General features: G+C 39.8%; 1 protein-coding gene across 1 annotated transcript in view; it reads left to right on the top strand.

Annotated features, from left to right (window-relative positions):
* SATB2 (SATB homeobox 2) overlaps window positions 1–11,823 on the top strand; it is a 189,229-nt gene extending 177,406 nt beyond the window's left edge. Inside the window, exon 11 of the mRNA XM_087435552.1 lies at window positions 8,672–11,823. Within this exon, the coding sequence (XP_087291678.1) occupies window positions 8,672–9,133 (462 nt within the window). The 3' untranslated portion in view covers window positions 9,134–11,823. The remainder of the gene's footprint in view (window positions 1–8,671) is intronic.
* Window positions 11,824–13,376: the final 1,553 nt, after the last annotated feature.

The following is a 13,376-nucleotide window of genomic DNA, read 5'->3' as shown; positions in this document are numbered from 1 at the left end:
TCTCATTTTTAATGATAATAACTACTTACAGAAACCTTACTTATGACAAGAACTTTGCTAAGTACTCTCTCAGTTAATCCCCATAGCACTACATGGAAGGTTTTATAGATTAACAAACACTGTGGCTCAGAGAAGGTAACTTGCTCAGAGTCACAAGGCTAGTAAACAGATGTGCTTTTGGGGGTAAGGACTGGATTCAAACCCAGAACTTTATGACCACAAAACTCATGCTCACAACTTCTATACAATGCCATCTTATGGGTTATGCAATGCCCTGGAATTTTTTTTTTTTTTTTTGTGAGTAAGATCAGCCCTGAGCTAACATCCATGCCAATCCTCCTTCTTCCCCCCCGCCCCTTTTCTCCCCAAAGCCCCAGTAGATAGTTGTATGTCATAGTTGCCCATCCTTCTAGTTGCTGTATGTGGGATGCTGCCTCAGCATGGCCGGACAAGCGGTGCGTCGGTGCGCGCCCGGGATCCAAACCCCGGCCACCAGTAGCAGAGCACGCCCTCTGTAACCACTAAGGCACTGGACCGGCCCTGGAATTTTTTTAATACAAGAAATTGTAAAAAAAAAACATTTATATATATTATATTTGCTTTCAGATACCCACTAGATGTAAGTTCCTATAATTAATGACAGTTTCCTTACTTTATAGTTTTAATAACAAGAAAAATAATACAAATTATGCAGCACAAAAATAATAAGTGGTCTGGAGGTAAAGAAGAGAGAATATGGAATTAATCCAGTGCAGGAGAACAAAGATGTCCTGAGCCTTCCTTACTGTGTGCCAGGCGTATGGTGTGCTACTATGTAGGTGAGATGGATATATAATAGTTACATTGTTACATACAAGTACAATACCTGTTACATAGATGAGACAGATATATAATAGTTACATTAATATTTACATTAATTAGTAATCATTAATGCTAAGTTCTCCCCACTGAGTTTTGAGCCAAAATTAATAGTCTTAAATGCTGATTTTGAAAAAAAGGGAATTTTAGGGGGTAGAACGAGGTTGTTGAAACTTAAGATAAACATCTCAGTTACATGATATTTTATATATAGCATATTTTAAAAATAGCATTTATTCATTCACTTATTTAACAAATTCTAGTTGAGTTCTGCACAAGAGCTTTCAACCAATTGTTCTTATTGCCTGTTAAATGTATTTCTCTCAGGACTTTTAGTGGAAGAATGCTTTCCTTTTTTGGATCAACTATTTTACAGGAAGAATGCTTTCCTTTTTTGGATCAACTATTTTACATTCTGTTGTCATAGATGAGGTAAAATTAAATCAAAATAATTCTGATATTAACTCAAAATGAATGCAGACAAAAGTCATCTTGTTCGTGTTCTCTTCTCCTACTGACGTGCATCACCATTTACGGCCCGAAGCTCTGGGGGAGGCTCAGTCCTCTGGGTGAGGCTTGTCATAGAGAGGTGGCTGCAGCCACCTGGGAAACTTTTGTTTTAACCTATTATCTATCACACTGGATCAGCTCCCTTCTGCAGTCACCGCCTTAATAATTTCTCATTTTCTTTATATAAAAAAGACCACAAAGTCTTGGCTTATTATAAGTAATCCAGTTCACCCCATAATGATACAGTGAATTATATATTTTCCTAAACTTAATCATTCAAGATCTCACTTCCTTCCCTGCAGGCAAAAACCATTATATTTTACACATGTCTCCCAGCTGGTTTTCATTGAGGCCTTCAAAATCTGTTTGAACACAGAGAGGTTTAAGAAGAGCTGCTTTATCTTTCTTAGTCAACTTTTGTCATGGTACCATTTTGTCCTTGTGTTTTCAAAATTTGCAGTCTTGAAGGCAGGGAAACAACATGTGTCCATATTATAATTGTGCTTTGTCACTGGGCAAGGAGGTTTGGGGTTTTATTTTGAAGTTTGTGTCTCTTTTGAATATATGGACAATTTTTCCTTCTTCATCAACATCTTAATGTCCATTTATATACATGTATGTCATATTTCAGCCCACAGAGATTTTGGCAAACAAGTAAGAAGGAACTTATCAGATTTTTAACTTTATTTGTTTCTGTACTACCCATAACTTATTCATCAACACTTAATTGTTGGAGACAGGAGTCTTTATTGGAAAGCTTTGTAAGTTAATGTCTAATTATTATAGATACTCTATAAATATTTGATAAATGGATACTTTTTTTTTACTTTTTTAATCCAAGGTTGATTATTTTAAACACAGTTCCTTACAGACATGATAAGCACCTGTGATGAAGAGGGCAGCCATCAGTTAAATGTAAATGAACCCTTCTCTTGGGGATAATAGTGCCGATGCCTCCCTCTGGTTGTTTTTATGATGGTGTGGCTATTTGTGATACTCCGTTGAAAGTCCAGTAATATATTACAAGCTGAGTTTTTCTTTTTTAGTTTGTGGATATATGAATACTTCTCTCTAGCAATAGTGGCAGTTTCAAGTCCTACTATATTTTTGGTTAGGTCAGATTGTATGATTGCAGTTCATTGTGAGGACTTTGTATCAACCTGACGGTAGAATGCCATGGCCTGCCGCGCTCTGGCCCCGCCACCTCTCAGTTGTCATTTCTGTCTAGCGCAGAGCTGTCCATCACTGCTTTCTGTGATGATGGAAATGTGCTATGTCTGTGCCGTCCAGTATGGTGTTGCGCAGTGTGGTTATCCAACACTTGAAATGTGGCTAATGTGACTGAGGGACTGAGTTTTTTCTTTTGTTAGTTCTTATTAGTTTGGCTGTAAAGAGCCATATGTGGCTAGTAGCTACTGTGTTGGACGGCACAGCTCTAACATGCTGCCTTCCTTGACGTTCTTCAGAGGTACCAAGTGTATTGCTGCCTCCTGGCCTTTTCGCTTGGTTTCCTTTGTCTGGAATGCTCTTCCTCATGGCTTGGTCCTGACCACTTCCTTCAGATCTCTGCTCAACTGCTACCTCCTTATGGAGCCTTCCTTGAGTCACTGTATCTAAAATAACCTCCGCTCCCCCCCATTCTCCTCCTTATGCATTTCTCTATTTTTGCTTATAGTATTTATTACTACCTGATATTTTATTTATGGTCTGTCTCCTCTGCTCTAGAGACTTTGTTCAGTTTTCTTATGTAATCTTGCTCCTAGAAGGCAGGAGAACATGTTTAAGGGCATAGGATTTAAAATCAGGCAGATATGTTTTAGAATCTCAGTCCTGCTACTTATAAGCTATGTAGCCTTGAACAGATTACCTACACTCTCTGGACTTCAGTTTTCTCATCATAAAATGGGGTAAAAATACCTACCTCCAGGATTACTGTGAAAATAAAATAAAATAAAATATATTTATAGCATTTAGGTCATTATAAGCTTTACATGAATATAACCACCTAATTATTACTATTATTATTGATGGTATTTAGATATTTCATTGCTAGGAACCCGTATTGTCATATTGAAAAATCAATAATAGAAGCTACAAAAAAGAAAGAGGCTTTTAAATAAACGTTTTAAAACTCTCTTTGTAGAAATTATCAGAAATGAATTATTGACTACATTAATTTAAGTTCAATTGTAATAGACAAAAATCTAAACCAAAATCGAGCTAGGATGAATTATCAGGCTTTGGTTTGCAAAAATCAAGAGAAAAGGGTAGATAGCTATCTTTACAGAATGACATGTTCTGTTATTTGTGAAAATCATGTGAAGAGAAATGATGGACCTTAGGAATAGGAAGGTCAGCTGCTGGGACCATTTTGAAAAAGAGGAAAAAGGATAAGGCTGGAAAGTCTGTGGACTTGGGCAAATTTACATAAATATCTGGGAAGATGCTCCATTAAACTTAAAGAAAATCCCAGAAAACAATCATCTGGGTGTGTGAAGAACTTCTTAGGAAAGAGCATATTTCTATTCAGTTGGCAGGGCATTCTCTGTCTGGGTTGAAATAATGGTAAATTTTATGGTTAAAAAAATCAATCAGCCAGAAATGTATGTCTGAACTGTCAAATGGGCTGAGGAACGGGACGGCTCATAGTCCATCCAGCAGGAATCAAGGACACGGCCTCACACTCGAATTGCTGAGGATACTCGCTTGGGCAGGGACCAAACTTGATTCATTCTAGTTGCCTAACAAGGAATTTCAGATATGTGTGAGAAATTCAGACAGAAAAACTAAAATTCAGTGAAGTAGGAGTAAGGAAACCTGTCCTATGAAGAAGAGGCCAAAAGAGCTGATGTTATTTAGTCAGAATGTGAGAAGGTGACGACAGGGTGACCATCCCACCGTTTAGGCGGCAGCGTTTGAGGAGAGGGTTGAGACTGAGCTCCCTGTCTCGGGAAGACCATCCTGTAAGCATTAGGCTCTCCTCTACTTTTGCTCAGAGTGCTCACACCCTAGAAGAGAGCATGACATGACCTTAGGAAGAATTCCTTGACTGTCATAATAGTAAGCTGCGGTTATTGGCTAGTGAGGAAATTTATGCAGTTCTTTTTGATCAAAATTGTCTAGAGACAAACAATTCTCTGCCTGGAGTAATTAGAACCTTTTGGGGGGAATGAAGATAGTTGGGACAGATAACTTGGGGAATCTTTTTATCTCAGATATTATGCATATTGTGGTTGAAAGGGAGTTATAGACCGAAAAAAAGGGGCAGTGTAACCGAAAACCTCAGGCAGGCCCTTTAGGTAATTTGTAAGACAGTTTCACTTTAGAGCTGCTCATTTTGTCATTCTCTACTTTGACTGCCCTTTCCTTACCTGCTCAAAGATGCTAGAAATATCACTTAACATTCTTCACGTAAATATTGTCCTGCTACCCAACTCACTATAGAATATTGTTTGACCAGAAACAAGCTACTCCAGGGTATAGATCATTTCTATTGCTGTTACTTCTCTGAGAAACATCTTCCTCTTCTATGATGGGCAGCTACACTGTCATTATTCCTTGGAAACCTACTTTCGCAGACTGACAGCTCCCTAGGTTTATAATTTCCAATTTAGAGGGTTCTTCTGAGATGCTGCATGTTTCCAGGTTGTTTTTGATCCAAACAGCACCTCCATGAGGAACTTTGAGGATTAAATGAGTTGATCCATGTGAAGTTCTTAGAACTGCCCAGCACAGAGTAAGCATTCAGTAAGCGGTAGTAGCTATTATTTCTGTTGTTTCTCTGTTTCATGTGTGGCTTCTCTGTATGCGTGTGTTACTACTGCTAGGCTCTAAGGAAGAAGGCTAGGTGAAGTAGGCCAATTGGTTGGACCTAAAGAGAAGAGCAAACCCTATCATGCAGAAAGATTACAGCAACTTCAAAGTATAGTTTTGGAAAATGTCTTTAAATCTAACCAATGCACAATGGAAAACCCCTAAAGAACCAATCTAATTATTTAGTTAAATGGAGCCGTTATGCTGACTTTTACTACAGAAGGCAAGCATAATTTAGAAAATGGGGTGTTTTAATTCTCTTTTGTTTTCCAATTAACGCAATTGCTCTAATAGGGGGTTCTCGTGCTTGAGTTATGTGTCCTATGAGTACATCGTCCATACATAATTTCAGTCTCTCTGTCTCTCTTTCTCATCAAAAAACAAAATCCTCACCTGTTGACATAGAGGTTCATTTATTGCAATGCTCAGGCTGCCCAGACTATGACCTCATAGCAGATATCTTCCTGCCCTCAAAGCTGCCATGAGCAGCACAGGCCCACCATGCAACTCTGCTTTCCCTGCTGGCTGTAATTAGGATGTTGGAGTAACGCAGCTCTCACTTTTTTGCTGATGCCAGCTTACCACAGCAGACCACATGAGTTTACTCTTAGTTGAAAATGGTAAGGAAAATGCTAAGAGCATTCATTTTAATTGGTCAACATTATATGGACCTTTAGTACCACTGTTTTATGGTCCTGTGTTTTAGATTTCTTTCTGCCACTAGCCATGTCAGCCTATTGTGGGGGGTGTTCTTATTTGCATTTGATTATCCTTTTTATTATTATTTTGATTGTTACTTGATCATTAATTATTATTCAAAAAGTTTTATCCTCTTCATCCTTAAGTAACATTTCATCTTTAAGTTTTATCCTTACCTAGATAACAATTTCATCTGCCCTAATATTTATTAAATTCTCTATAAAAGACTGACGTTTTCACATTGGTGAGAAATTAGTTTTTCATCAAATGGTCCTGGAGACTGGGATAGATGGCAGAGATGTTTTTCTTAAATGCTTGCTTTGATGCTGATGTTTCATGGCTAAAAAATGGGTCAAATGGACACTGTGTGGTGGTAATGGCAGGAGATGGTGTTGCAAGTGATTCTGTAATGTAACTAGACATGTTTTCTTCTGCATTAATTGGACAGATTTCCCCCTGAACTCTGGAAAATGTTTAATTTGTTACTCTAATATGAAAAAGACAGCATAAAATAGGAGAGAATGGTGAAAGAGAAACGTGTGTTTTTAGAAAGTGAACTCATTCTTCTTTTTTTTTTTTTTGAGGAAGATCAGCCCTGAGCTAACATCCATGCCAATCCTCCTCCTTTTTTTTTTTTTCCCCTTTTTCTCCCCAAAGCCCCAGTAGATAGTTGTATGTCGTAGTTGCACATCCTTCTAGTTGCTGTATGTAGGACACGGCCTCAGCATGGCCGGAGAAGCGGTGCGCGCCCGGGGTTCGGAACCGGGCCGCCAGTAGCGGAACCGCTAAGCCGCCGGGCCGGCCCCTGAACTCATTATTCTTAAAGGTCTTGGCAGGATCCGGGAAGTTGGGCACTGTTGTGAGGAGAGGAAATGTGCACTTTGCCTTGGGAGTTGACGGAACACTTCTTACCGGGGGCATTCACGGTGGCTGTTGAATTAGACAGCAGTGCCACTGATGCGCTGCGGCCTGAGCAGCGCCGGGGCTCCTCTCCCAGGCCTGCTGCCCCTCCCTCTCCTGGAGCCCTTCTCACCCAGGCCTGGAGGAGAGCAGGGGCGACTCGTTCTGACCAGCCCCGCCAAACTGCTCGCTTGCTTTAGTCAGATGGAAGAAGTTCATAAATAAATATTAAAATGGGAAATTATTTCATGCAGAGAGATGATGTCGAAGAAGAAATTATGAAGATCAAGAGTAAGCTTGCCTAACTAGTGTCAAATGACAAAACTAAAAGAATTTATTAACGAGTTTGACGTCCTTTATTCAAGAAAAGCAGTCCGAGGGGCGGGGGAGGGCGGGGCCCCAGGAGCAGCGGCGCCTCTTCCCGAGGGGTGTGGGGCAAGAGGGAGGTTTGTAGAGCGTTAGAAGCGGCAGCACAGAAACGGGGGTGATTGGCTGGGGCTGTGTATCTGACTTCTTTAGAAAGATCAAAGAACAAGGAAATAAGTATAGAGCCCAGAGCTGGCTTGGTGTTCGGGGATTGGCTGACTGGATATTCTGCGGAGCATGTAGAGGAACATGAAAGGTCCGTCTGCTGATGTGGCACCCCGGGCAGGAGTTGCTCCTTCTTGTGTCTAGAAATGTATTTAAACAGTAGAATTTTTTTTTCTTTTTAAGGAGTGGAGAATAGGTAGAGGTAAAAGAGAAATTTAAATTAATTACAACTAGAAAGCCTTGACATTAAGGCTAAAAAACCAGAAGTCAGGAAGTGTGTGCAGAACAGAGGATTAACAGTTTGTAGTGACATTGAGAAGGTCCATCAATATGAGTATAAAATAGTCGTTTAAAATTCATAATTTAAGAAAAAGTTATATCTTTAAATTAATTTGGAAGTTTTTATATTTTTTAAAAACATTATTGTTTAAGGCTCAAAATCAGGGCTAAAGAAAATAAACAAAAGCTGTTCCTGATTTTATGAAGGATTGATTTTCTGGCTCAAATATCAACTATTCCTCTGTTATACTCTAAGAGTAATTATGAGGCTGGTGATAATAATAACTATCATTTATTGGAGGTTTGCCCTAAGCCACAGGGGGACAAACAGTGGCCCCTGGGCCAAATCTACTCTGCCACCTGTATTTGTAAATAAAGTTTTATTGGAACATAGCCATGCCCATTTGTTTATGTATTACCTACCACTGCTTTCACACTACAAAGAGAGTTGAGTCATTGCAACAGAGGCTGTATGGCCCTGCAAGGCCTAAAATATTCACTATCTGGGCCTTTACTGAAAAAGTTTGTCAACTTCTGATTTAAGGTAAGCACTGTTCTTCACATATATTGTCATTTAATCCTTATAACATTCCCAGGAAGTCAGTGTCTTATCCTTCTTTTATAGATAATGAAATTGAAGCTTAAAGATGTTTAATGTCTTGCACAGAGACACCCAGCTGAGTGGAAGAGTCTGGACTTGAACCCGTGAGGTCTGACTGTAGAGCCTGCACTTTCCCTCTGGGTCCAGTTTCTCTGTCCTTAGGCTTCAATGAGGTGGCATATCATGCTGGTTAATAGCAAGGAAGACCCTGGAGCCAGACAGGTTGAATTCAAATGATCTTGGGCAACCAATGACTTAACTTCTTTGTGCTTCAGAATATAAATGTCAGCCAACATTACTATTATTAGCCTCTTGTTTTGTAGATGAGATTCTAAATCTCCAGAAATTCAAAGACCTGAGTTGACAAATGACTACAGCATTATTCTACTGCTAGATAGACACATATATTTCAGAGGGATGATGGCTTTTGAAAGGTGAAATCGTGAGTCAATGTTAATTTTTTTCCATTTTAATCGACAGGTCCTTCATAGACAGCAGTCTCAGCCAGCCAAGGAGAGTTCTCCTCCAAGAGAAGAAGCGCCTCCCCCGCCTCCTCCGACTGAAGACAGTTGTGCCAAAAAGCCGCGGTCTCGCACAAAGATCTCCTTGGAAGCCCTGGGGATCCTCCAAAGCTTTATTCACGATGTGGGCCTGTACCCCGATCAGGAGGCTATCCACACTCTCTCTGCCCAGCTGGATCTCCCCAAACACACCATCATCAAGTTCTTCCAGAATCAGCGGTACCACGTGAAGCATCACGGGAAGCTCAAGGAACACCTGGGCTCTGCGGTGGATGTGGCCGAGTATAAGGACGAGGAGCTGCTGACGGAGTCTGAGGAGAACGACAGCGAGGAAGGCTCGGAGGAGATGTACAAAGTCGAGGCTGAGGAGGACAACTCGGAGAAAAGCAAGGTGGCGCCCGCTGACGCTGACCAGAGATAATGTGAACTCCACCAGGCCAAGCAATATGGCGGCCCAAGGACTTTCTCTTTTAGTTTCTTTAAAAAAGAACCTTTTTTGCTTTATTTTATTTTTGTCTTTTTTTGTCTGTTTTGTTTTTCTTACCTTTTTTGATGTTTCTTTGTTGCACAGGATACACCTGTAGACTGAATAAGTTCAGTATTTCCGAATCAGACATCGCCTTGGCAAAGACACTAAAGTGTTACACTTTTACAATTGACTGGATCATAGTCATTATAATCACAGGAGACTCTGCCTTCATCATCCTTGCACTTACAGAAGAGACATCAGGCAAGTTCCAGGATGAAAAGACCTCCGGAATACATGAAGGAAGCTACAAGTGTGTGTATATGTATGTGTATGTATCTATATATTTACATATATGTATGAAAATTGCATGGGACAGAGAACTTTACAATCCGAAAGAATAGACTGTGAAATGAGTTCTTAAAGAAGAGACTTGTTTATGTATTAAAAAAACCACTTCACAGTGAGTCGCTCTGGCTTTTTGATAAACTGCGGCCTGCTCTCAGGGTGGGGTGACTATTTTTGAATTCCTATTTATTTTCTGTGTTTGTCCCTGATTTTTTTTTTTTTTAATTCTATGGCTTCCTATCTGGCAGCTTGATGGGTAATTTTTGAGGTATGTATTTAACAAAATAAATCAACACTGCCAAAAAAAAAAAAAGAGAGAAAGAAGAAGAAAGTAAAGTGAAAAAAGATCAGGGCACCTTAGAATGACGATACAAGTGACGTCACTTCCAGACACAACGCACACTTCAGTGACTCGTACACTCTGTTACCCGCTGTCATTCCTGTAGTGAACAGGTGCACTTCTGTGGAATTCCAATGAGTAAAGCGGAAATTCAGTGCAGAGAAAACCTGTCCATTAGTGCAGTCTCGATAAAATGACATTTTGACGTTGGACATATGGAATTTATAGTATGAGCCACATTTTATTGTGAAGTTTATTTACCTGCTCGTGGCTTCAAATCTTAAAATTAATAGGCCTGCTCATTTAAAAGTTGTTTGTTGTTGCTGTTTTCTTTTTTGGGTTCTTTTTTTTTTTTTAATAGAAAATAGTTCGATGTAATGTTAAGTTAGAAAAGAAGTTGCTGCCCACTTACAGGGGCTCCCTCTCAGACAAGTCTCCATCCTTCTGTCTCCCAAAAGTTGTTTCTTATTTCTGTCTCACTTTGGGCTTCCTCTTCTTTGTACACATTCCATCCACCAAACCAAACGTTTCCAGTCCCCGCTCTCACAAGCCTCGTCCCTTCCCTGGTGTGGCAGCCCTAACCTGTTTCTGAATCATGGTGCAGCTCCAGGCAGTAGAGTCAGCAAAGCGATTTCAGTGGAATCACCTACTCGTCCTAAACGGAAACGTTTTCCCCGTTACCTACACAGCAATGACCTGACGTAGGGCAGAACTAATGCCAACTGGCTGTGTAGTGGAATGAGCATTAAGGCTGCAATCTGCTCTAGTCCTCCAGACTGCCTGTAGCTTCCTTTCAGATACACCAGTAGCATTACTTCCCACTTCTACTTCTAGTAATTGCCAGAGGAGACCTCGCCTTCAGGACTGGCCAGGTGAACCCAATCCACGCTTCAAGGTAGCCGTCAGACAGTCCCCCGTGGTCGGATTTCTTTTGAGTTGTGCTTTCATGCAACCTTGTCAAAGACCTCATGCAATATTACTTTGAAAGTTATTTTCTGTTTACTACACAAACATTGTAATATAACTGTTAATACTATTTATATATTTGAAAGGTATAAAAGGTAGGAGTTGAAAAAAAACCTCTATGTGTAGATATTAACTCAGAACTTACAATATACAGGGAGAAGACACGTTGCAATACAAGCTAATTCTAGCTGCTCAGTAACCTCTGGAGTTTTTAAAGGGACATTTTCCTGTACTTTTTCAAATAACGATGTTTAAAAAATTACCTTGACACGAGCGTCACGCACCTTTGCAAAAGGATGGTTGTTTGCAGTTCTGCCCTGGGCCCGTCCTCCCTCTTCCTGTAGCCACTGCAGCTTTAATCCACGAGTCCGTGGTTGCTGCTTCCTGATCTCCGAGTTACTCTTTCCAGATTGTCTTCTTACACTGTTGCTGAAGGTCACTCTGTACACGTAATGGAAACTGATTTTGCCAAGCTCTTACAAGGTGGTTCATCTATCGATGGCATCCGCATTTGGTATCTTTTACACTTCAACCAAAAATTTATTAGGTATTTTTCAATGCTAAGTCTTGCCTTTTATTTTTTAATTTCACTGCCAAGTTTGCAGTGGTTCTAAGTGAATCTGTGGGCATTTTAGCCTGTGGTCTTGCCAGATCTTTGCGAATTACAATGCATATATGTCTATTTATTCAATATCTGTCATATAATATCTATTTGGAAGAAGAAACTTTCTCTTGTAGTGCCTCTTGACAAAGCACAATTTCCCGCCTTTTTTTTTTTTTGTGAAATGAAAAAACAAATTGTGTTTTATTGCGGTATCAACAATGTGAATAAGGATTAACATATTGTAAATGTTCTTTTTTCCATGTAAATCAACTATCTTTGTTATCACTAAGTGATAATTAATTTTTAACTTATGTGCATTGTTAGGCTGTTAGAATTTTTTGGTTGTTAAAATAAAACGCATTCAATAAATATGACTTGGTTTGTCAAGTATTTTACTGGGCCTTGCCTTCTTTCCCATTTCACTTTTCATGTAGAGGGAGACCTGGTGAGTGTAAGGAAAATCCGTTCCCTTATTTTAGAAACAAGACAGCGGTACCCGAAATTACAGATGTTTGAGTCCTGGACGAGGCATGGATTTAATTGTACATGTGAACATGTGTGCGTCTCGGTGTGTTTATAAAATGCATGCATGCTCACATCCTGGAGCTGGCTACGGGTAGAGTCATTTATCCAAACGTTTCGTCGTATACAGACAAAACTCAAATGTATAAAGATATATTTATGGGCTGGCTTCTTTATTTTTCTAGTGAATATTTTCTGTTTATAATTAAAAACCACAGATGACTGCGTGTCAGGAAACTTTTGGAGCACATATGTCCGTGGTTAATGGACATCATAAAAGTCTTTTATATTTAGATCTGGGATACCAAAATGTGTACACAGAGGAACGGCGGAAGGATTGATGTAGCCGAGAAATCTGTGAAAATGATTTTTTAGAAAGTGCTTACAGCGGAAAAAATGGCTCAAAAGACTAAAGTTAATAAGGAAGGAGCAAGTGCTTAGCTTCAGAACCGGCGAAGAGAAAGTAAGTTAAAAAGTGATTTTGTTTTCTTTTGGTACTGTAAATCATCTTTCCTGGTTTTTTTCTTTTTTCATTTTTTTGCCTTTGGTTGACGTACAGATGTAATTTTTCTTTCTTCCTCAGTGTCACTGACCTTTTTTTCCCGTGATAGTTGACAGCCCGTGGGCCATGTAGGTGCGTTTCAAGGTTTCAAGGACGGTTTGTGGAACCTGGATGTTTGCAGAAAGGCAGACAGCCCCAAAGCACAGAGCACTGCCAGTTTCTAAAGAACAATTAGAGGCTCAGTACAGGGTGAAAGGCATTACTTATGCAAATGTAACTAAATTCTGCATTTCGGATAGAGACAGGGAATGAAAGATGTGTGCGACTACCTGACTTGAGCACAAGCAGCTTCCACATGCGTGAGGTCGTGTTTTCAGGGGTCAAACTTCATCAGAGGTGACAGACTCATAAGTGGGAGGCTCTGCCCACAGATGGACTGGCTTCTGCCTAGAAGGTGGTGTCTGTGCTAGCAACTTCTATTTCCAAGAAAGCAAAAGTAGATTTCTTGACTATACGTTGTTATATTATGGCCTCTCAGAGCCGTCACTTCATGGCTTGTTTTTGTCTTTTTTTTTTTTTCCCCCGAGAGGAGATAATTTCCTTTACACTATTATTTCCCTTTCTGAAGAATTTTAAACAAAGATTAAAAAGTCCCCATGTTTTTTCTAAAGGGCAATCATGGCATAATCAGACAATAAACATTGATTAAACGTGTACTCTATGCAGATAATTTGCTAGGAACTGAGGTGACAAGGAAAAATGTATGATTTGGCAGTCTCCCTTCCAGGAGCTTATAACTTGTTGGAAAGGCATGATTTAAATCCAGGAAAAGTGAAATGGCTGTATAACGGTTGTCTCCAGACTATGATTCATTTGTTTAGTGACTGGTGCAAACATGTGCTGTGAATTTAGAGAA

The sequence above is a fragment of the Ceratotherium simum genome, chromosome 9, assembly GCF_057802395.1.
Source record: "Ceratotherium simum simum isolate JZ-2026a chromosome 9, ASM5780239v1, whole genome shotgun sequence".
In the NCBI taxonomy this organism is placed as follows: domain Eukaryota; kingdom Metazoa; phylum Chordata; class Mammalia; order Perissodactyla; family Rhinocerotidae; genus Ceratotherium; species Ceratotherium simum.
This window is presented reverse-complemented; position numbering and strand designations above follow the sequence as displayed.